This window comes from Gambusia affinis, linkage group LG13, assembly GCF_019740435.1.
Source record: "Gambusia affinis linkage group LG13, SWU_Gaff_1.0, whole genome shotgun sequence".
In the NCBI taxonomy this organism is placed as follows: Eukaryota; Metazoa; Chordata; class Actinopteri; order Cyprinodontiformes; family Poeciliidae; genus Gambusia; species Gambusia affinis.
The window spans coordinates 16,562,999-16,589,211 of record NC_057880.1 but is presented as its reverse complement, the minus strand read 5'-3'; the positions used below and the strand labels follow the sequence as shown (position 1 = coordinate 16,589,211).

The following is a 26,213-nucleotide window of genomic DNA, read 5'->3' as shown; positions in this document are numbered from 1 at the left end:
ATCTTTATCTCAGTAAATCAGAAAATTTGAACACTATAGGGAAGAACTATACAACCAGATTTTTTATGAAGAATTTATTTATTTATTTATTTATTTATTTATTTATTTTTTTTATTTATTTATTTATTTATTTATTTATTTATTTATTTATTTATTTATTTATTTATTTAGGTCATCTTATGGTCAAGATGGAAGTCTGAAATGACAGACACTCCACAAGGACTGTGAGCTGTATTCAAGCATAATAATGGAAAATTGAAAGGAGATTCATAAAATGGTAGAAAAAGGCACAGAAGCAACAGGAATAATTGCAATCTTAAGGGGATTGTAAAGCAAAGCCCATTCAATACTTTAGGGGAGATTGACATTGCATGAAGTGTGGCTTGAGTCAGTTTTTTAAGAGCCATCATCTGAAAAAGAAGACATTAGAAAGATCCTGCCTGAGTTAAGAAGAAAAAGGACTTGACTAGACTTTTAAATTTTTGCATTATATTTAGAAATCCAGGTTCCATAGAATCCAAGTTGCTTGAAGTCGAGAGGGAAGCTCCCACAGTAATTTTTAAATGTCATGTTATGCGGTGGTGGTGGTCCGCTGTCCAATGTTAGTGCAGTCATTTACCACAAAACTCCAAAGCACCTTGTGATTCAATCTGCTGAAGAGCTTTGTAAAGGTGCTGATTTCATTTTCCAGAAGGACTTGGAACCTGCCCTCACAGCCAAAAGAACCAACACTTTGTTTAATTATAGTGACATGACTGCCTTTAATTGGCAGGAAAACTGGACTGACCTAAGCCCACAGATAAACTAGTGGGTTTTGTCAAAAGATAGAGGAGAGACAGCAGAGCCAAAAAAGATGCTATCAAAATTGATTTGATCAGAGTCACAGGCTTATTTCCTCAATGCCACATTGCATTGGTGTAGTAGTAGTAGTTATTGCTAAACAAACCCAGACCAAGAATTCAGTGTATATACTGTGCAACTCATAAATGTACTTTTTAGTAGTCCAACATTTCTGTTTAGATATCCTGTCTTATTTATCTGACACAATGTTCACATTTTCCAACTTGGGTTTTTATTAGCTGTAGGTCAGTAATGACCAAACCTTCTAATATAATGGCCAAAATAGTCAAATTGTTAGTATTGTTGGTCACACAAAAGCAATTCTTTAATAAGAAATGCAAAAATAAATTATGAATTTATTATAAATTTTACATGTATTCTCTTCTTAATAAACTAAATATGCAGTGTTTTACTGAAATGAACAAAAAATACTTAATTTTTAAATATTAAAATTAATCAGCAACTCATTCTAGATTCAAAACCTTATAAAGGTCAAACATTCAGTGAGCGCAATTTTGCTTTTCACTAAAGGTTGCTGGATCTTTGTGGTTCTATTTACTACAAAATGAAAATTATTGCAGAAAACTAAATGAGTGGCTACCGTAATATTGTTAGTGAAAATGTCACCTTAAAGGATGTGAAAGTGACTATCTCAACTTCCTGTGCTTGAATGCCAGATTTGCCGATTGTGGTTTGGAGGCCTGCATGTGGCTATTATCATAATCATCACAATAAATAGAAAATAAAAATTATTTAAAATAATGTATTTTAATCAGTGTACTTAGCCAGTGTGATATAGAAAAATTTACTTTATGAGTTATTGTAAAAAATAGGACTTTTGATATTTTAATGTAATTATAATAAGTAAATTAAAGGAATTTAGGCCTTATCCTAATTATTTTGAAATTAGGTCATTCAGTATGTAATTTTCTGAACTAAAGAAATGCATATTCCAATGCATATTGTTTTACATAGTTTTAGAAACCAATTGTAATATATGGGCATAGAAATAAGAATGCAAAATTGGCTGCAGGTAAAACAATATAACACTTGAATTATTACTTATTCAATAGTCTTACATTGTAACAGTCAATGCTTAGAGGAGCATCTGCAAAAGACCTACATACTGAGGGGATAAAATGTTTAAGATGGCATGCGCATTCCCTTACCTTTTTTTTTTATTTTTTGTGAAAAATGAAAGCATAGACGCATCCATAACACAGCCACATTCAAAAACTAACCTTCACTGCAAGCATCAAGGAGAAAGAGTCCTGAAACACTCCTGCACAAATAATAAATATCCAAAGTATTTGCATGCCAGGCGCACTCACCCTGTGTTAACAATGCCCGGTCTCCCTACATCAAAGTGAGAAGTCCTTGAAAAAACAGAGCATGAGGATGGAGGTGTCTGTGGGCCTTCTTGGTGAGGCATGGCAAGTTGCTTGCTAAGTATAGCCAGAGAAAAAAAACAATTCTGTGCATTGAAAATTACTTCCTCTGAGAAAAGAAAATTGCAGAACTTTTCTCCCTGTGAAAATAGGTGTAAAGGCTGTATAGGGCAAACATAATTACATTTTCAAATTGTAAATGTTATTTTTTTTATTCCTATTACAACAGCTTTTAAATGATTGCTAAGCATCTCAAGACATGTAATTGAAAACTCATTACAGATATTGTCATTGTATGTAGGATCACAGTGAGCAGAGACACACAGAGCTAATTTCATTTGAAAGACTGACTTGATGCATGCCTTGAGGGAATAACACTATGTTGGGGTAAAAAAAAAAAAAAAAAAAAAAAAAAAAAACTTAACATAGCAGAAAACATGTGACATTCCTAGAGGAAAAATGCATACTTTAACATTTCCCTTGGGTGTTTTATTGAAAACTGAAAAACTGAAATCTGCCGAGCAGAACACCTCCAAGCCTACCCAAGGTCAAGAGAAAAAAAAAAGAAAAGAAGGGAAAATGAAATAAAATCTAATAATTTAATTAATTATTTCATAAAGTTAGCAATGCTTAATAGTGACATCAACATTCCAAGAAAATGTATAACTTTTTATCCCTTAGTCATGCTATTTATTTGTGTATATTTAACATAAAAAGCAATAATTTTACTGCTTATGTGCAACTGCATTTGAAGAGCAGATTGTATAAACCACCAGGGAAAACAACAAATAACCTGCTGCACACTGTAAAGAAACAAGATATTACATAGGAAACCAGCCTGCTGAGTAAGGAAACCTCTAAAGAGTTTTGCAAGCACCTGGTAAAATGAGTGAAGGTTGGATAGGACAATGCAGCCCAATTTCAAATTAAAGCCCCTGTGGAAATTATCACCACAATGCCATTTACAAGTAATTCTGCAAGCTAATCTATTCTAGTCTATTTCATTTTTAACCATACATGATTATTAGTTTACAAAGCTAGGGTCAGTGTTTCATAGTTTTAAGTAGAAGACAAAACTGTTGTTTGACTATAAAGCCGACTATCCCTACAGCTCAGAGACAGAGGACCAAATGTGACCTGCAGAAGGTCACATCCAGGAGTGTAAAAAGACCATTGAACCAAAGAAAGGAAAAAGTGGCATCGCTTGAATTCATCCTTAGTTAAAATAGTTTAATCAAATATCATGGCTCAAAAACAGGCCTCGAGGGCCTGGTCTTTTCCTTGTTTTCGAAGAGATCCATAAATTCTTAACAAATGTTTTCAGCTCCTCGTTTTAGCCTGTAGGGGAAGCTGATCTTAGTTTTACAAGTTTCCTTTGTTTGATTAAACAATTATTAAATAGTGTAATTAGAAATAAAATAATTTTTGATTACACTGATTCTCAGCTCTAAGGTGTAATTATTTTAGTCTTAAAGATGAGGAAGTCCGGATCCTGATAAAAATATAAAAATGTTCTAAATTTTCCTTAAAAATTGTGGGGGGGGAATTAAGTGCAAAAGGGAAGATTTTGTAATTCAGGTTTGGTGTTTTTGCTACAAACCTGAAAAGCAATTTGATTATGACAACTGCACAACTTAATTGTGCAGTTGCTACAGCTCATGCTACAGCTTCTCCAAATTGATAGGCTGTGTTTCATATTCAATGATAAATGTGTTTAATTTTTTCTTATCTAATCTTTCTCAAGAGAAATTGATGTCTTTTGTCATTTTTAGAATGCACAATATTTGAGTTGTGAATTCTCAGACATGGCACCAAATGTCCCTTTGCAGAAAAGCAGTGATTAATTACCCTACTTATCTGTAAAATTAAGAATCTTTGCTTCTTTCAGATAATACATTTATTTTCTTTTTTGTGGCCGGAGGGGGAGAAAGCCAAAACGCCTGTCATACTATTAACCAAGTGTAAAAATCCCTAAACTTGCTGTTCTTTAACATTCTAATTATTTGTCGTATTATAATATAAACACATCATCTTATCAAGAAAACACTATGGCACCAAAACAAGTAACAAAGCACCATCAGTGACTTTCAAAAATAAATCCGTGGTCATGGATTTCAAGAGCTGTGACCTCTCAGGTGTCATTCGGTACACAGATATGCTCTGTCCAACTTGATTCATGTTCTGGCCTCTGTGAGTCATGGCAACTCCCCATCCAATTACCATCCCATAATATATCAAGGGAATTACAGGGAAACTGAGCAAAGTCAGAAGTGGCTTGAAGACACCTGAGGGTAATGGACAGTCATGGCATTTTGTTTGTATCACACCACAGATGTAATGATTCTGTTGGAGGGAGCCCAAGTTGACTGATAACTAGGTCAAAGGGAGAATGTGCTGCATCATTTCTCCCTATCTTCTGTGTTTAGCTTGCAAAGTTTAGAATTCTTTATTTGGAATGAAAACATCTAATCACTACAGATTTATTATGTGACATGATTTGTGAGTGAACCCTAATTAAAATAGGTTGATGAGAAGATCCAAGTTGATGTCAATAATTTTAAAATGAACAATAAAATAAACAATATTTATCTCTCCAGCTCGAATACATAAAGCACGTTTTTGTTTGTTGTTTATTTGAAACAATGCCTTTTGAATTTTTGCTTTAAAAACGTTTTCTACAATTTCTAAAAAAATAGTCAGGCTCTCATGCAAAGAAGGCTAAAACGTGAAATGTTGAAGTGCTGTGTACACTGCATGCTGTCTCACTAAAGGAAATGGTGTGTGGTGAAAGCACTTTATTTGGGAGTTGAAGCGGGTCTCTGAAGGGTTTTGTGCTGTATTTTGTTTTTGTTATGAAACTGTAAATTATAGGCATCTGGTAACAAAGAGCTGACTTTTGACAAGGAAGAGATTTTTAGAATCTGTTTAGCTGTACATGTCAACTTTGGATTCCCTGTTCTAATTTTAAACAGCAACCTTTAATAAATTTCCAATATGTGCTGTAATATCACACTACAAACTTAGTGTGCAAGAGCGAGTTGGTGCTCTGAATAACATCGAGTTTGGGCCATGTCTATGTCTGGCTTTATGGATGAATAATTGAGCCACTTGGCTCAAATTATCGCTCTGTTAGCTTAAAAAACAATACAGCTAACAAGGGAAAAATATGTCCCAAAATAACAGTAAAAACAACATGTATTAATACTTTGCATCAATTTTGTACAGCTGTTCTAACGTTAAGGTGGCATGTTTCTTGTTTCTGTTTGCTTTACAATTTTAAAATTGGGCAAGGGTTTCCTTAAATATATACTAATTATTAATTATTATACAACCTAATGTGTAGAAAAAAATAAATAAAAACAAAACATAGATTTTTTATTTGTTTGAGAAACGAGCAGCTGACAAAAGTTAGTGCAGAAAAAAAAGTGACAAATTAGGATTTCATTGTGGCATCACCACTATACTGCCTTCTCTGTGATGGTCTGGTGTCATTGGACGTCATGTTAAGGACACAAGGGTACAATGCATTTTCTGAGAGTGCCATGAAATATGAAGCCAAGTGATGATTTTAATCAATTCAATGGGGAGACTTAGAGGATGCAACCAGAAAGTACTCAAGCACAGATAAGTCGTCACAGTTTCAATTCACTGCTTTTCTTACCATGGACTGAGACTTTCATAAGAAAGTAAAGCTCAGTGAGTTTAGCGTCTCTTACTTCTGAGATGATTTATGTTATACAGGCTTTAAGTATTTCATATGGCTTTCTAAGCATGCTACAAAGTTTGATATTTTTAATATCATGGCCCTGACTCTATTGCTTTCCTTAAGCTATCATTAAATCCTTTAGCTAGACTGTTGTATAAAGTTTGTGAAATCAAGTTTAGTTATTTATTTATTTTTGCAAAGGTGGCTCAGCTGATTTTATGGTCACAGCATTGAAGTGTGCAACATCATTTACAGAATTGCTTCGTGGAGTTTAAGATAAATTGTTTTTTGGGGGTTTTTTTAGAAATGGTTTTTAGCCTTAAAGCTTCTTTAGAGTCACATTACTGGTTTCATCCTCGACTCATATCAGATAGGTTGTGTATTTATATAAACTGGGTTTCCTGTAAGGGAATGTTACAATCCTGGTGGTGATTTCATGGTTCTCCACAATTCAAAAAGACTCAAACAACATAGATGTGATCAGAGCTGGCCCATGGCATAGGCTTTAATCTGTTTTTATTTTTATTTTATTTTATTTATTTATTCTTTTTTTTTTTATTGAGAATACTATTAAATTTGATTTGGTGTTTCAGCATCCTTCAATCTTTACTTTGAGGTTGAGCTTGGTTTGCTCTCAAATAAATCATATCAACACAATTTAGTGTTTAATATAAAACTTATTGCCATGTTTAAAAAAACAAACATTTCATTAGTATTTTTAGATGTTTTGAACTGTGGTCCAAGAAATATTAACCATTAGAGACCTGGATTACTGGAGAAAAATATTTTGTCAAGTCTCTCCCACGCCTCAAAAATATATAGATTTTTTTTTTTTTTTTTTCACAAAACGTGTAATATATTAATATGTAACACAGCAGGTATTTGACAGTACCGTTAAGACAGAATATCATTGCTTAAGGCAAGGTGACAGGGATAATAATCTGCAGTGCTTTATGTTTAATAATTAAATCCCAGAGGTGGTGCAAAAAGATGCTGGTGTCCTTGTTTCCAGTCCTCTCAATACTCTATCACCTGGGTCCAGGGTAATCAGTCAAAACACCGGAGAGCATAGTTCATGTTTTCCAATTGTACACAGGTTGATTATTATTAAAATGATGTGGGAATATTACATGTACCAAAGCCGGGGATACACAAAGAACATGTATTCAGTTAACACAAAAAAACAAACATAATAAAAACAAAAACAAACCAAAAAAAAAAAAGAGGAGAACTACACTTTCCATTTGTAATCTCATGTTTCAAGGTGTGCGCTTATTTATGTTTCATGCATCACTGGTCTGCCATGTGGTATTTAGAATTATATGTATTTGCTGCACCTGCTCCCATCTTTTAATGGAATTACATTCTTTGTAAGTCAAGAAATGTAGAAATGAAAGGCGATTTATTGCATTTTGTGTAAATGTGAATATGCAACAGCATTTACCTTTGGATCTGTGTGGCCTACATGAGCAAGAAATGTCACATAACTCTGAGGCAAAACTGACTGTCACAAGTAAATGCTGATTAATTCCTGGAACCCTCAAGAAAATCTATGAAGTAAAATTTTAATTTCATATTGCCTTAAATATTTAGGGTTTTGAAGCAATTTGGCCAGAACATGGCATTTGGCCTATGAATCAGTAATTAATGTATTTCTTTATGTGACATTTTAGCACCGTCTGTCTATGTTAATTATTTTTACGTCCCTGTCTCTATTTTCACATTTCACATTCTTGACTGGGGGTTCTTAAAATGTCATCTGCTGGCACTTTCTATTTTTTTTTTTTTTACATTCAAAGATCTTGTTAGAGTTATAAAGTGAGAACATTTTATTTAACTGGAATAAAAAAAATAAAAGTAAATCATTTCACTTAACAGACATGTGAAACTTTGATTGTCAAGTGTTTCTTTGTTGTTGTTGAATTGTTCATTGATGCAATTTTACTTTCATCTAACAGTCTCTTAGTTGAATATACAACGTATACCTGAATTTATAATGTACGAACAGAGAATTTGCAAAAGTTTAATTATATCTGTGTTCAAGCAAAGGCCAAGTATTTCTCTGTGGGCTTCATGCAGCTGAAAGTGTGTGCATAAATGGAAGCTTGATTAACAAATTGTTAAGTCAGCACAAACTATAGTCAAAAGCAGGAAGCCCAAAGACGTTCTCACCTACAGCAAGGTGATTTAAAGTTCAATAAAGTGGTCCAAATCAAGTTTGTTGTTTTACTTTCATTTAGTAAATATTGTTTATTTTGGCAAAGTTTGGGTTAAGTTTGACAAACTCACCAAGTAGATAATAAGAGAGTACTCTTATAGTCATGTAATGATGAATGACAAATGAAAACATTAAAACATCTTCCTAGTTCCTAAGTCCATATTGCACTGACTTTAATAGTAGAAAGTACCTCTTGATAACAACTGTCCCAAAGCACTGTCAGTTTTGAAATATGATAGGACCCATGCATAAAAATGGGCCTGTCAAAGAGAACAAAATAGAAACTTACAAGAGAAATAGAACAGGTAATGGAACAGAGGCAGAGAAATGGAGGAATCAAGCAATGAATAATGGAAAAACAAGGAGCTTAAACACTGAGGCAGGAGTGGAAAATGACAAAGAAACCAGATGTACTAATCAGAGGAGATATGGAACAGCTGTGGCAGAAGGAAAGCAGGAAATTGAGGGAGGGAGGATAATAACACAAAGGGAGCTCATTCAAAAGGAACTATAAACAAAAGGGAAAAGACATACAGGGTTAAGAGATACACATTCAAATGCACAGAGAACAAAACAAAAGAGACTCAAGACAAACAGAGGAATTAATATGGCAATAATTTACTAACAATAGTGAACACAGAGATATTCACTTAATATATATTGATCTATACAACATAAATGAACAAAGAAATAATCAAAACATAAACATCACAAACACAACAAACACAAGCATTATAACAATTACTTGTAATCCTTTACTAAAATGACTGTCTTTCAATAGGTCACTTCCTTTTTGAACTGGTTTAGTCAAAGCAAATTTATAAACACCTTGTTTGGCTGCGATACTGCAGCTGTTTCTTTGAGTACCAGACAGTCTCTTTGTAATTATACAAGCAACATTTCTCGCTAAGTCTGGTCTGGTCCACCTCGGAACTGAAGTCTTATTTTACACTAAGATTGATGGACATAAGACACAAACAAGCTTTCATGTGGAAAGAAGTTGATTCCTTGTTCGCTCATCTCTGCTGTGTTGTGTTTTATCAGTAAATTTGGTGCAAAATTCTCTGTCTGCACCCACTTGCTGTACAGACTTGTGTCAGTTTAAACCAACAAGTCTTTTAAGAGATTTCCCCATTTCTATTACCATAAGGTTCCATCATGTTCCAAAGCTTGGTCCACACAGACCTCCACTGCCTGTGCCAGAAGGAACAGGACCATCTGCCTGAGTGACACCAAGATGCTGTGCCAAGATTGAGCCTTCAGCCAAGTTGAGTACGGGTGTTGGAACTGCATTTTTTTACAGTGACCACTGATTCTTGAAAGCCAAACTCACACTGCAGTAGTTTTGGAAGTCGTAACCCAAATGTTTTGTGGTGAAAGAAAATCTATTGTACTTGAAAACAGATGCAATGCCTGCTGATTCTATGATTTTCTCTGAACTGTGTGGCATTTTCTGGGACAACATGGAGTTTTTATGCTGCTGTTGCAAACAATGTGATTCTTCTCCTTTCTTCCACAGCCAGGCGCATCTCCATTCTTTTTTATTATCCTCCTTTTTTTGTATTTTCACCATCTATGTCCAATAAGAAGCACAATGACAATAATTGCTGTATCTTTATTTGATAGGCTGTGATGTTTGACTTCTGACAAGTTGTCTACAACTTTTAAAAATGGCACAGCTCAAAAGGTGAAACAACCTGGTTCTCCATGGTGATAAAAAACAAAAAAACAAAAAACAAATTCAACTTGAATTCCTCTTGCACCTTATATTAAAATTATGTATTATAATCCAGCATTTTTCTTCTTATAACCCAACAACTCCTGGTAAATTTTAAAATCTTACTCTAATATTCATGTTTTAATTGTTTGTTTCTTAGTTACAAAATTTTCCTGCTTCAATGTTAAGATTAGAATGCATTTTAAAACTGAAAATTTTGTATTTATGTCAATTTTTTTTATTTATTAAATTTATTTTAGTTCAATAGCAATAAGTAGATATTGCCTCATTAACAAATGCATGTATTTATTTAGTTTATTGGTGATCAGCTTTACTTCATTTAAATTCAAGTGGGGGTGTTTGAGAACCTGGACGCCTCCCTGGTGAGGTGTTCCGGGCATGTCCACCGGGAGGGGGCCCCAGGGAAGACCCAAGACACGCTGGAGGGACTATGTCTCTCGGCTGGCCTGGGAACGCCTTGGGATTCCTCCGGAGGAGCTGGAAGAAGTCGCTGGGGAGAGGGAAGTCTGGGCCTCCCTTCTGAAGCTGCTACCCCCGCGACCCGACCCCGGATAAGCGGAAGAAGATGGATGGATGGATGGACGGTGTTTGAGAAATATTCAGAAGTCCTATCATTTTAGTTTCATAGTACAAAGCTCTCTAGGGGACATGGAGAAAAAAAAAATTCCTTTTGCATTCCCTCGCAATATGCTTACTGCCATAATTGCTGGTCTATTTTGTATAGAGTCACAAATGTCAATTTAACACTTCAAATATATACACATTTAAAGAGCTTCAGTGAAACGTGTTTATTATTAACCGTTGGTTCAAAAAACTGATTGAAAATCAATGATTCTCTGCATGTTTATGTTTGTGTACGGTTGAGATGGAACTGCACATGGCCCTGTAAGGCCTTCAGATTACCAACAAAAAAGAGACACATTAAAAACTGTCAATTGATTACCCTGCAATAATAATTCAGAAATAGTCAGAATAGTTTGGATATATTTTTTCCATATATATCATAGGCCTGTGGTGCATTTCCATCCTAAAGAAAAATATAGAAAACTTCAGATATTTCACAACGAGATATTAACATACATGGAAAAAACTTATGAAAACCTTATATAATAGCAGAAAGTACGATGGCCACTGTAAGAAAGGCTTAGAGTGTTCAGTTATCCCGCATGAACTGATCAGTACATTATTGCGGAAGAACACAAAACGTATTGCAAGGTAACATGAATGTTTTGCAAGGTAACGCAAAAGGAAACAAATATCCTCCATGTCCCCTAGGGGGCTCCATATTATTGCACTCAATGCAATCTTTTACATTGCATTGAGTGCAATGTAAAAGATTTATTCTTTTCATTAACTTTGATAACCTAATAGGTTTATTGTCAGTTGTCTATTAGTTGTCAATCACATAGCTTAACCGAGTTATAAAAATAGCTCAACTTTACCACACAATACAATTTTAAGAGACAATAGCCAAAAAGAGGATTCAATCACTTATTTCACAATTATGTCTTCATGATCTCAAGTTTCCTAAGTGTTTATTTTTGTAATGTATAGAAATATGCACTAACAATTAAATAAAATTAAAATAATTATATCCCATGAGGGCACTCTTAAAATTAATCCAAAAATACATCCAAGCAAGGATGTACAACACCTGGAGATATAGAGTGATGAGTGTAGTTTGCCAAGCTATATAGATAAATGCTGGCTTTTCTCAGTGATACATTCTCATAAAAACCACTGAAGGTCAATATTTCGGCGTATAATGAAGCTACCTTAAGCTGGAGGAAATATGGCCAATGCTGTACGCAAAAGGGCAGCTCGTTAATCTAGTCACAGTGGGGGAGGAAACCAAAGTCAAGAACTTAAGAGCCTTTTCTCCAAGATGAGCATATGAGATGGAATATGTCAGCCCTTAAGGTCAGGCAGGTGCTTCATTCTGATGTATTTTGATAAGAACAGCCATCCTACAAATCCTGCAGAAATTATTTGAAACGGTCGTCTGACAAGATAATTTGCAGAGTTCCTCTATAGGACGAGTGCTTGTGGGGTCCCGCATGGAACAGGAGCACCCACCACTGCTGTTCCTGAATCTTTTGGGGGTTTTTTTGTTTGTTTTTTTAAAATATATTTTTTTTTTTTCATTTGCAAACACTACAGTGGGGAAGGAATAAAAAAGGAAAGCTGTCAGTGACCTTTATGAAAACATCTTACTTCACATCTCACCTACAGAAGCTTAAAAGTGGGTCATAGTTAGCTTTTGGCACATGGGGTCACAAAGGAGAATCTTGATTGTAACTATAGCCACATTAAAAATGCCCATATGATTTATTTTTTTTCAACCGTTATTGATGCTGTTTATCTCCATCTCTACATCTGATGTCATGGCTTCCCTCCAAACAAAGACTGAATATGTCTTTCTAAGTGACTTTATAGAAAAATTTTCTGGTCCAGCAGCCTGCTTATGAGAGGACAGTGTGAGGCTATAGAGAAGTCAGGCCTGGGTATGTTAATGGCCAACACTTTTTTTCTCCCTCAGTAGAATGCCACTGAAATGCCCTGGAGCAAGGCACTTAACCCCTTGCTTTATACTGCTTTTCATCAACCACCAACAGAAGACTGATTGCTGTACAGCTCCCTGGTGTGAGTATACCTGTACAGTGAACAGGGATGTAGGTCATTGCAAAATACATTGTAAACATGCTGTCAAAATATTTCCCTGAGCAAATAAACATTAGAAATAACATAAATATAGTGCCGAACAGACCCTCTCCTTGCTGTCTGGTGAGTTTGTGTGTGCGCACGTGCGAATTCAGAAGGAGGAGGAGGTAAAAACGAAGTGAACTGTAACATTTACCACACAAGACAGTGTGGAGTCTCTGCGGATTGCCTGCATGGGAAGACTGATAAATTTACCGCTACCAACAACATCCATAAAAGCAGAATAAACCCAATGATACCAAAGCTATTAAAAAAATCCTGGCTTTGGTCAGTAGATGTGTCACAACTGTATAGTTAGAAAAAAACAACAACAACCAAACATTCAGCTCTAATGATTGGAGATATTTGTGCATTTTGTTTGATTGACCTCATGAACAAACTGAAGTTTGAGGCAGAGCCCCCTGCCTCCCCCTGACCGTGTGTGTGTGTGTGTATGTGTACTTCCTCACTTACTGTAACAGGTTCAGCCGTTTACACAATTAATCTTGGTTAAACCCAGATTAAATACCAATCAGGCAGGCTACGGCCCCGCCCCGCCACGCTGTACAGACGGTGCGCGCTCCCAGCACCTCGGCGTCTGATCACATTTTGCTAAGCAACAGGTTTCCGCGTGCACGGACGCAGATTGACCCGTCTCCCCCACGGAGAGACACAAATCCTCTGCCAGTCAGAAAATTGCCCTCCAAAACGACGTTACAAGTCGCCGTCTCCGGGCGGAACACAGTTGCAGCTTGATGGTGAGCATGCACTCTTGCAGAGCAAACTTACCACTGTAATTAACTTTAAGCAGCCGAGACGCAGTTTGCACCGTTGAATACGGGAGATGGACATGTGTGTACTCTAGATGTCAGATTACCGTATAGTAAATCCCGGGCCCAGCGTTTTCAGAATGAACGCAGACAGACGCGTCGATGAGTTTAATGCTACAGTAAACTGTTTAACTGTGTTCTTTTGGCTCCAGGCCTCAGCCAGGTTTTACGCATGCGGAGGCAGTCCAGGGTTGACTTTAACCAACTAAAACTGATTAAAATTCCTTTAAATTGTCACACTTTAAGGCTTACCTGCTCAAGGAGGTAAAGACTCAGGAGGTACATTATAGTCTAAACTTACCAATGGCCCATAACCCCTGTAGAGACTTGATGTGAATCAACAGGGAGTTTCTGAGTGAGGCATCCTCCTCCACACGGTTTCAGGCAATCGATAGACACTTTGTCTCAAGCAGTGTGGGATACTAATGGAGCTCAGCATCAGGAGATGTTTAGGATGTCAGAAAGAATTCATTTTGAAAACTTTAGTTCATGTTAGGTTTGTATACCCATTTGACAGATTTACACAAAATCCGTGTAAATGTGATTTACACAGATTTTGTGTAAATCAGATTTACACAAATCTGATTTACACAAAATCTATGTCTACTTTTTTTTTAACAGTATGTCAATTGTTGCAATAATGTTTTTATATTATCAGCCATAACATCAAACCTATATTCCTTATATTTTTAAGGTACCAAAACAGACCGGTTGAGACAGAAACATGTAGTTGAAGCAAATCCAACATTCAGTTTAATTTGGAGTCCAAGTCAACACTTCAAATTTGATACTGTGCTTCATTTTTGCTTTGTCACACTGCTGAAAGAGGCTGCAGCCGTCAGAAAATAATTTTCTAATAAAATGGTGTGCATGGGCTAAGACAATGCTCAGAGTATTACAAGCAAGCAAAGTGGTTAAAAAAGTCAAAGAAAGACTCTTACTAACAGAGAACTCTAGTCCATTGTTCAGGTTAAAAAGCTGCTCAGAACTGGATTGTTTGTAAATGTCACCAGAGAAGCACAAGGTAGACAATCAATCAATCAAATCTATTTGTATAGCCCATTTCAGCAACAAGGCAGATCAAATTGCTTTACGTCATGAAAACATAAAAACATCAAAACACATCACACAGTCAACAATTGTGAAAACCAGTAACAGATGTTGCATTTTGCCATCATTAAAAAAATCATCAATATGCATCAAATATGGTGTGCAGTGTTCCACTTATTATGGTTCAAATGCAACTCTAAAGAGGTGGGTTTTTATTCTTGATTTAAAAGAACGCTACAGTTTTATGGATGTTTGTTCCATATTTGAGGTGCATAGAAGCCGAATGCTGCTTCTCCATGTTTTGTTCTGTTTCTGAGCAGACCAGAACTAGAAGACTTGAGAGGTCTGACAGATTGATAGAATAACAGCAGATCTTAGATATATTTTGGCACTAAACTGCTCAGTGATTCATAAACTAACAGAACTATTTTAAAGTCTATTCTCTGAGCTCCAAGGAACAAGTGTAAGGATTTTTGAAGTGGTGTGATGATAATAATGACAACATTTTATTCTGTGTTGACTTTTAGCTCTATGAAAGCTGATGTAAGTAATTATTTTATTCTAGGTATTAGGTGCTACCAAATGCAGTCAGTGCGAGTGGTGCACACCGCTACTCAGACCTTTCTGGTCACTGTCACTCTACAGAGCATTACAGTTAAGATTTTACCAATTATCCACATTGAAGATTTTTAGGCAGATAAATAAAGAAAGTAACTTGGGTAGTAATGCAGGAAAACTTCTAATTCATGCATTGACCTATTCACTCTACATGTAATAATTCTCTGGTGTGCATGTGCAATGCATACTCTTAATCTTGATATCCATGACCATGTTTTTTTTTTCTCCTTAGTGGGCCTCTTTTGCCTGTGTGTAACAAATAGTAAATTGTACTATGCCAGGTCAAGTGCTATAAACAAACAACAGCATACAGCTTTACCTTACTGTGGTTCTCCTTCAGAGGACTGCATAAATGGGAAACTCTACAATTTACTACTGAGGTTAGTGACTGATAAAGGTACTGCCTCAAAGAAAAAAGAGAGCAGGAAACAGAGGTGAAGTTACGCTGCTGCTGTTGGCTCTGGGCTAATTTAACCCATGGTTAAACATTATTTGAGGTATTATATACTTGAAACATCCTGCATTCAGAGCACTTTGCAATGTTCCTTCAGGTGATAGAGAACAAAGAGCAAAACTAAGGGATTCTGGGAGAGCAGACATGTTAACCGTAGCTAGTTATGCACTTTGCTGAAATAGAAGCAGGTTTTGCTGTCAGCTTTGAGCGTTGCTCCATTTGAAGCAAGAAAATCAATGTCTGTCTCTGTTTTTGGAGGTTTCAAGGCGTGGAGGCTCATCAGCGTTATTACTGATTAGCGGGGATCCACAGAGCTACCCTGGGAGCACGAGTGATGAGTCCAGCAGTGCGCTGCGGCCAGCAGCATGCTGGTGTTTTGCTAATCAGTCCTTCAGTGGCTCTGCAATGACATCAGAGGCTCTGTGTCGTCTCAGTGACATCCTGCTGCTAATAGCACACAGAAAATTAAACTGACTGCTGCAGCTTTGAGGCTTACCTGCAAGGAGTCAGAGTGAATATGCTTTGCATTATCAAGTGAGGATCCTTTTTGTGATCGTTCGTTGCACATCTTGGAAGAGGTTTTCATTAGTTAATATGCTCAGAAGCAGGTGGTCTGACACATCTAATGATGACATTTGATCTTTTCTGCTTTCTGTTGTGCAGTATATTATCAATGACCAACTATCAGCTGTGAAATGGGATGCAGAATAGAAGAAAGGGCTCTGTGCCAACTACTTAAAAAGTGTCTGTTATTTGCAATGAGACTTTCTTGAGTAAGATGAGATCCATAAAATATTTATATTTATTTCAACATGAGACTTTCTTTTTCATGATGATGGCAAATGGTTCTCTAAGAACAATTATCGAACCTCAGTACTAGAAGTTCATTTGTGTTCTTTAGTTGGTTGCAATTGTTTCAAAGACATACAGTATATTTAGCAGTTTTATCAACTTCACTATAGTACCTTTTTGTATGGCACAGAAAATGTGAATGATGTTTGAAACGGTTACAACAGAAAAGCTTCACATTTTGAAAGTTTTCATTTGACATTATATTCTACTTTTTCCAACAAGCAGTGTTGGATAAAAGGTGTAAACCTCTGAGAACTCACCCTTTGTCCCAAAGCAGGAAAACATAGCATAGTGCACTATTTGCCACTGGAAACACCACCAGACTCCAGTCACTGCAGCTGTCAGATTGTAAGAAGTTCTGAATGAAGCTGACGATAATGAGAAATTACCATATGCAAGGAGGATTGCACTGTTTATTTCAGCAATGTTTACCTCAATCTACACCTGTGTGTCCCAATTTTGCATGTGCCATTGTGCTGTAACTAGCATCTGCATCTCACTCACTTGGCCCTATCTTCATCACTGTCTCTTTGCAGTGCACTAACTGCTTAATGAGCAAATCTTTTTGCTACTTCTAAAGAAAATGAAAACACAATAGCTTGTACTTTTACAATGTTTTTCAACAGGTGGTAAGTAAGCAAAATATTTTTTTTAGAAATGAGCCAGTTTTGGATCCATTTAATGCATTGTATTTGTACATGGCAGTGTAATGGTACCTGTAGCTATGCAGAGGTTTATTTATTACTTTATATTACTTTGTTATATTTATGTATTTAATACTTAGCTTTTGTTACTCAGTGAGTAACTCTGTTCATAAAATTGTCTTAACTAAAAAAAAGTATTCACATTTAAGAAGCCAAGCTAATCCCTTTTTGCTACAAAGAGACTTTAAGTTATGAAAAAATATGCTGAATAATGTTTTTGATCATTTTTTTTCCCTTTGAAGTGGTATTATAGCTGTTGCATCTTATTTTATCTCACGTAACAGACAGCGACTGACACACAACCCGCCAGTTTGATGTGATAATTTGTCGAATCCTCCTTGTGTCTCTCTTAGTTATCAGCCAACTGAGAATATACAACACTCCCTTGATCTATTCCTCTCTGTGCACCCATGTGACTGGTATGGCAATTTTAAGGTTAAACTGCCATCTATAGGTATAAGTAGTAGGGCACTTTCTACTGAAATCAATTCACGCCATGTTACATAAACCTTTTTCTGACCTCTGACCCCTATTACAAATAAACTTCTTTTGCTTGTAGCCCTCAGTTTAATTCTTAGTGGTCAACAGCCTTAAGGTACTTAAATATCTGTGCTTCATGCATTTAAGTGCTTGTTATTTATTTAGATCAGGGGTCTCAAACTCCAGGCCTCGAGGGCCGCAGTCCTGCAACTTTTAGATGTGCCTCTGCTGCAGCACACCTGAATAGAATAATTAAGGCTCTGGAGAACTGATCTACACAAAGTGGAGGTAATTAAGCCATTTCATTCCAGTGTTTTGTACCTGTGGCACATCTAAAAACTGTAGAACTGCTGCCCTTGAGGCCTGGAGTTTGAGACCCCTGATTTAGATGGAAGGCAATTATTGTAATGCTGGAGATTTACAGTATGAGATTTCATTAAATGTGATTCAAATAGATGAATTCAGTAAACTCTAAGATAGAATAATGTGCTTCAGGGTCTGAATTGAATTCAGGATCTAAGTTGCATTCATTATGCAAAAATTATTGTGGTTTTAACAGCACTCTAAGTATTTCATTACATAATAAAGGCAGTTAAAACTAATTCACAGCTGAGTGTAAGAAACTATTCTCTCTGTGCATCCACTGGTTCTTTCTGGGTACTCCTTCCTCACACAGTGCAAAAACATGACTGTTGGGTTAATGCAGTGCTTCTCAATTCCGGTCTCCATGCCCCCCTGCCCTGCATGTTTTAGGCGTTTCCCTGCTGCCACACACCTGAATTGAATCTATGAGTGATTAACAGGCTTCTGCAGTACTTGATGCCTGCAGAAGAGGTATTGCAATCATTTGGAATAGCTGTTCTGAAATAGGGGCACATCTAAAACATGCAGAGCAAGGGGGCCTGTGGACTGGAATTGAGAAGCGCTGGGTTAATGTGTCTCTCTAGAGCTAGAAAAAAATGAGGAATATTCAATTATTGGCAGCAATATTTCAGATTTTGAGGTGGTAGCACTTTTTTGTCTCTAGTTAGAGCAAATAAAGGTAATAATCATCCAATTTCAGTATTTCTCTGTATATTTTTTAAAAATAAAACAAGCACTGAATCAACTCTTTGCTCATTTGTACCCATTTTATACACATACTGTAACATCAGCGTGTTTCTTCTGTTAAGCATCATGGAAATTTTCTGTATACCGGTAATAAGAATTACTTTTGTGAATATCCATTTTTTTGAATGCAATTCTTATCACCATTTGGGCCATTTATTGACCACTCAGGAAACCAAAATAACTAGGAAACTTAGTTTGGTAGATGCTATTTATTTAAGTCAGATAACCACATTTGCCTATAGTAGTTTTCTGCCATCTACTTATAGATAATAAAAAAAATGACTTTAAACACTGACCGTGAAAGCGAATGCAAACTCTCCCCAGGGTGGGTGCTAATAGATGGATGGTTGCTATGAAACATCTTGTCAGTACATTAGTATGAAAGAAAGAAAAAATAATGAAGCTGTAGAGGAAAACAAATGGCCTGCAACCTTAAGAATGTTATGCTCTTTTCTTTTGTAATTGTGTTAATTACAGTTTATTTTGCATCATTTTATTTTTTTTCAGAGATAGTTCTGGTTCATTAACATCAAAAAGAGAAGTTTAGAAAATGGACTGTGAAAATGCTTTCAGCTGATGTTGGTGATATTCAGTGGTAACATGTATTTCTTTTTGTGGGTGGTAATGATGTGCAGAACTCCTCAACATGTCCCTTTGGGGTTTGGCAATCCACACAGTAGGATTTTGGATCTGTTTCATTGAAACCAGAACCCTGCAGATAGTGACAAAAACAAGGTTTGTAGCACTGAACAAAATGAGTGAAGTTACTATTCCTTAAAAAGGGAACATTAAAGTCCAGTGTTAATCTGAGGAAATAAAGCTCTAAAATTTTATCTTTGCCTCTGAGACATTTCATATTAAATAAATTATCTTGAAAGCAGTCTTAAATTATTCAAATTAAAATTTAGACAACTTTATTGCAGTTTGATCTTGAGTCACTTCTTATGATAAATATCCCTCTAACAGTAAACCAATTACACATCTTTTGGACATATTAGAAATAGATGATTAGATTTTTTTTTCTTGTCTTCCTCTTGCAAATCAGGTGCAGCATTCTGATTTGCTCAGTGAAACACAATTGTCAATCTCATCTCATATAAATGACGTTCCCTAAATCCCCTCTGAGCTCTAATGACAATACATGCAATCTCATTCAGTTTATCACTCCTCCCGTCTACTGATATTGATGTTCCATAGTCAGAGCGTCATTACTTATCACCATGCAGTTATTCATATCTCCCTTTGTGACCTGATCAACCGGCAGAGTTTTTCATGCAGTGAGCCTTCCTTACGTTGTTGTTTTTATATGGAGCGCACATATGAAAAGGGCCTGAGGGAGAAAGACAATGCTGTCTGTTTTAACTCGTCTCACTGCCCTACACTGAGGTATCAGACATCGGCAGAGGAGAAAGAATATTTTATCTGACACTGTCACTCGCTGTAGAAACCTCAGGGAGGCAGGGACTGCTGTGACACACTTGGTGGTCAGCAGCACTGCATATGATTATGACAACTCCAGCAAGACAGACTGACAACGCAAGTCTGGTATTACAGTGGAGCTAAATCTTCAAATTACATTCACTGTCAGTTGTTTTGCAATGTTTGGAAGATGAATGTTTTCAAGAAAGCTGTTCGTTTTGCAAAAATTTGTATTCTTTGTTTTCCCCAGGTTGCTTCCGATCCTGTGAATTTGAAGCATGTGGAACAAAAAACCATATGACACACAATGCAGTCCATTTACGTCATTCATTAACCTGATGAAGTTGCTGCTAATGTTTCAAGACTGATTAGGCGTTAATTGCTACGGAGGGGAAAGATGTGGCCGTCGCTGTTCCACTTGATTGCCGTTTTTGTGGATGTCCACATTACCAAGTGCCAAACAGTTTGCAACACACAAGCGCCTGTTGAGTGGTACCTTAAGAAACACACAATCCAGCTGAATTGGACTTTAATCGAAAACATCTGTGAGAATGATTTGGAGTGCTGGGGCTCTCAGGGGAAGCGCCAAGTGAGCAAGCAGCCTTTAAGCTTCCCACAGATATGCCCACTTCAGCTACAACATGGAGACAAACTGCTCATGTCTGCTGATGAAACTCTCAAGACGTATGGCATCAGGATCTTCAACGTGTCAAGAGAGGACTTTGAAAGCTGTACTACAAATGCAGAGTTGAAGAATCAGTCTGTGTTCCCTCACAATACAAATGAAAGTGAGCATGTTGAGGCCAAGTGGATTACTCCAGGTCATAATTACTTTATCGCACTTCACGAAGGGGATTCACAGTTATGCAAGCTTGGTTTAAGGCTTAATGTTTCTGTTAAAACGCAGCTCTGCCGGGCCTCTCCTCTTCTGAGACTTTGTTCAGGGAATGGAGTTTGCCGGACAGATTTCTATGAAGGCTCTTACAACTGCCAATGCAACCACCGCTACTTTGGGAGGTTCTGTGAAAGGTTTGACGCATGTTTGGATAACCCCTGTCAAAACAAAGGAATCTGCTTGAGCAACGGGTCCACAGATCCAAACAACAGAACCTACAAATGCTTATGCCCACCACACTTTACAGGTAAGGATAAACATTTTTTTGTTTTCCTGTTGACCTCTTAAATTATTTTAAGTTTGTGTTGAAGTGTTTAAGTGGTGTCCGCAAAAAATACCTAATGTAAAGTTTATTTTTTAATTGCCCTATGCATTATGTCATCAAAGTAAAACATTTTTCTTTTACTTGACTGTTTCTTGTCAAGAGTACAGCATTTATTCATTACTTACCAGAAAACATAACAAATGTTGCATGCATATTCACTTTTTCTATAATGTTTCTAAATAACATACTATCCTAACAATTCACCTTATTAGGAAATAGATTCCGCCTGTTTGGGTCTTTTTCTTTAGGATTTTGGTTTTATGTGATCCTTAGTTTTAAGATTTGCTGTACTTAATTTTTGCTCTTATTTACATTTTATTTCAAAACAGATTTTTAGACAGGACCTCTCCCTCCACAAGACAGTAGAGAATTGTAACTTGGACATGTATAAGTAGCTCCTTATCTAAAATCTGGGCCACAATTTTCAGGTTTTCCCTCATCACAGACCCACAATACAGACAAAAGAAGATCTCCACAGAATTCCAGATGTTAGAGCAATAATGTAGATTGAACTCTCACATTTTGAGACTTCAAGCTTTATCTAGTTCATAAAGTGGTTGCTTAAATGGCAGTCACTTTCACTGCTCCTTCACTAAATAAAGAAAAAAAAAGTTTCATATGGCACAATTTTTCATCTTTTACATTGAATATATATATATATATATATATATATATATATATATATATATATATATATATATATATATATATTTGCATTCCACTTTAAGATTATATACTACTTTGTGTTATTTTATCATCCAAATTCCCTGATAATCTTCATCAAAGTCTGTGGTTGAAAACTACAAGTTATTTATTATTTATTTATTTTTAACATAATAAAATTATAAAATCACACACAAGGAATACAAAATACTTTGCACTACAATAATATTAACACATGTAATATGTCATCTATTGTAAGATTGTATGTAATGTTGATAAAATGATCACCTAAGCATTTATAAATAACTTTCAGAAAATCTATAATAAAGGAAAAAAATGACATCTCTCTCTTGCTTAGAAACAAACCTTAATTGCTCAACGTTTCCCTTTAAATGAAAGCTTGTGTGTTGTTTTCTTTAACAGGTGTAAACTGCTCTGAAATCATTGGGGAAGCAAACTGTCAGACAATTTGTGAAGATGGGACATGCATCCAACTGTCACCAGCTTCCTTCAAATGCATTTGTGCGTTTGGATTTCCAGGTAATAAGCTTTATTTTCTACTTAAATATGGTATTCTACAGATCCACTTACACTCCCAGGAAATATTTTTTCAACATGATACAGAAATTTTATTAATGACCTCATAAAGTCACTTTTTCCACAATACTTCACATCACAAACAAGCATTTCACTTTAATCAACAATGGAAAAGAAAAATGTAGTGGCTAATAACTACCAAGGTTGAAAAACTACAAAGACACTACTGTTTCTTCATGGGCTGTGAACTTGTTATAACTGGTGTCACAAAATATGAAGCAGCCTTGTCAAATCAAGCAACTCATGTTGCAACCAGTAATATTCTACTGGGGAGTCCTAAGACTGAGCATGTCTCAGTTAATAAAACAAAAGTTCACGGCTTTCAGTTTAAAGGTAATTTACAATGCATTGCTTCTGCTGAACTTGAGATACCAGTTTAATTATTACTGAGTGAAAAGCCAAAAGAGGTATTGGACCAAACATTAATGTTTTGTTTTTGCCTCATTAACACAGCCCGCAAAGATTGACAATTAAAGCTTACTATGGATTACGGTACTTCTCTTTCTGGAGTTATTCTTAAAGGGCAGTGCAAAAATTGGTGACAAATTTAGTTTATTTAGCTTTACTGTGGTAATGTGCTAATTTATGCTAATTCTCCTTCCCTATAAAACATTTATAAAGGCCAAACTGCTATGATGTTGTCATTTTAAGAAACTACTGGATGCTCATGTATGAAAATTTGATGGGAGTAATGTTCTTCTGGCCTCATAAATTTAAGGTTATTACTCCTTTAATTATAATGTAGTTTAATCTACCATAGCAAAGCACAGTTGGGTTAATAGATATCAAAAATACTTAAGCTACAAGACATGGATACTCTTCAGATTTCCCAGAATATCAAAAACATGAGATAAAAGTAAATACAATGGACCTTCTGGAGTAAGCCCCTCCAGGTGGCTCCTTACATTGATTCATTGTTTCCTTTGCTGCACACTTTGCTTTGGCAGCACTTTTGAGGTGTCATAGTTTTGCCTTTTGAGTCCAACCCATGCTTTCAGCTTATTGTTTCAGAAATGTGGTTTCAAGGTTGCTTGGAGTACTTGCTGGCATTCTTTTTTACAAGAGATGATTATGGCTGTACTGCAGAGTAAGAGTGTTATCTTTTTTTATCAAGTTTTTTTTCTTTTCTTTTTCTTTTTCTAAGGTTTTGTTATGAGCCAATTGCTTCTCTGTCTATCAGAGTTGGACTTTGAGAGTAGGTGGAGCATAGGTGAAGGATGAACATTTGTCTGTGTAACTGAATGGCTTTGTCTAAATAATCAAGAACAAGTTAAAAGACAACTAATCTCGAATGTAGTTTCAGAGTGCCACATAGAAAATGTAGGTTACATGAATAATGTGTTTGAAGCTGAATTTTAGAACAACTCTGATTTATGAGAGAAGATCATTAGTTAATTTCACATCTCTGAAAAAGAATGTCATCATTTCGCTTTGATCTTCTACATTCTGCATGCTGGATGCTTGCCAAACTGAATCCTTGATAGTTTTTTAAAAAGATGAAGGAGTAGTTTTATGTTATAAAAAGTTTTATTTGGTTACTTATCATGCTATAAGAATGAGTAAGGAAATATAAAATTTGAAATAGCAAGATACGTTAATTTGGTGAGCACAATTTATGTACATGCATTTTGAATTCATCCATCCATCCATTATCTGTACACCCTTCTTCCCTAATGGGGTCGGGAGGGTTGCTGGTGTCTATCTCCAGCAGCGTACCGGGCGAGAGGCGGGGTACACCCTGGACAGGTCGCTAGTCTGTCGCAGGGCCATTTTGAATTCTTTACAGGGAAATAGAGAATTAAAAGCAAAAAAAACAAAACAAAAAAAAACAAAGAAGAAGCAGAAGTAGATAGATAGATACAAAAATCTAGACACCTATCCACTGTCCAGGTTCAGAATATCCACCAGTAACACATTGTGTAAGCTCTAGCTGCCTTAAAAACTTTTCTAAGAAGCCAATAAGACATCTTTACATAAATCTGAGCTTGTGATAATAAAGATGTGAACCAGACATTCTGTGCTATCTTTTTCATCCTTTACAGCTGATTTCTAATTCTTAAAATATTTGCTGCTGTGTAGCTTTATATGATGTTTATATGTTGACATACTCCAGTCAATTATATTATAAAAGTATCTGTCAATAAATACAATATTAATCAAGGCTTTTATTTTTTTTTTTACATATCTCATAGATGCTGTAAGAAATTAATTTCCTACCTCAATATGTTTCGCAATTGATTAGCCAAATCATGTAGGATTTATTTTGTTAAGGGTGTTTGTCTGTTAAATGTTGCTGAGTGTGCAACATTTTACACTGCTACGATCTCCTACCCCCTTTGCAATTGGAGATATACACGGTAATAATTCATTTATTTTGTCACAAATATATATAATAGTTGAAGATATTAAAATGAGTCAATTTGAGAAAGTTGGGACATCTGAAACTCAATGGAATCAATATGCAGCTGGACAGACAAGTTTTAAAGAACTATATAGGGAGTAAATTACTTTTTGTAAAGTAATAAGTAAAATTATTTAATCAAATAAATAACTTTAAATTATTTGATTAAAGATAATCAAATAATTTATTTAATTATCAAAATTAAATGTATTTATGTAATTTTTTTTCTTCACTTGATGACTGTTATCAAATGTGCTTTAATTGATGGTGTTGTCTTTAGTAAACCGTATCCACTGGATGTGTTTGCATCGTCATTGTGTTCTGCCGTCCCGTCAGCTTCTTGGGAGTTCGGCGAAGCTTGTGCTTCCTCCGCCTCCCTGATGCTCTTGGCTCATTAATCAACTGAAATTTAGTGGCTGTTCCATTGCTTGCTGCCCTCACAGGCCAAAGTCTTATGTGCACAGAATAATGAGTTGAACTCATGGGATGTTTCAAATAAGATTTTCTTTTGATTTGTCTTTCCTTAGCACTACCTCCAGAGTATTTGTTCCAAGGTATTACCACATTTATAGGCCCATAATCATTAAGCAGTAATTATCGTGTTGCGAGTAATATTAAATTGAGACCCTTTCAATTTTCACAATGTATGTAATTATTACCCTCATTAAACTTTTCAATTACAGTGTGACTGTATTTGTATGTGAAGGAGACAGTTTGCAAAAGCTCAATAATATTTGTAAAGAAATAATAGGACAAATGCATATGCATAGCATGAATACTCTGGAAAAAAACATTATTAGACAGCTCATTAGATAATAATTATGTTATTATGTTTCTCATGTAAAAGTGAGGAGTAGAAATATTTGATGTTATTAGAACCAGTTCTGGAAACTTGTAAAAAGGAGGTGATGCAAAAGCAAAGCCTGAAGTTGTGTACATTAAGATTGATGCCCACAGAGGAGGCTCCAAGGAGCCTCTGGGACATGAGCACTTGTATCAGCAGGGGGATTAAAGCAAATCTGCAAAGAAAGACTCACTTGGAAGATAAATGTGCAGGGACCATGTGAAGAGCACAAAAAATGAAAACCCTCACGTGGGAATAACATGAAATTTTTATTCACCTTGAACCTGCAGTAAATTTAGTCTAATTTTATCTTTTGCACACAACATCTCTGTCAATTTCCTTGCATCTGGTTAAGTTGCTGTGTTTGAAAATGGTATGACT

The 26,213-nt window shown here is 35.8% G+C and overlaps 1 protein-coding gene across 1 annotated transcript in view; it reads left to right on the top strand.

The window, feature by feature from the left end:
• The first annotated feature begins 13,160 nt into the window (after nt 1–13,160).
• Nucleotides 13,161–26,213, top strand: part of eys (eyes shut homolog) — a 173,791-nt gene continuing 160,738 nt past the window's right edge. Inside the window, exons 1-3 of the mRNA XM_044136158.1 lie at nt 13,161–13,348; nt 20,358–21,249; nt 22,414–22,530. Of these exons, the coding sequence (XP_043992093.1) occupies nt 20,505–21,249; nt 22,414–22,530 (862 nt within the window). The 5' untranslated portion in view covers nt 13,161–13,348; nt 20,358–20,504. The remainder of the gene's footprint in view (nt 13,349–20,357; nt 21,250–22,413; nt 22,531–26,213) is intronic.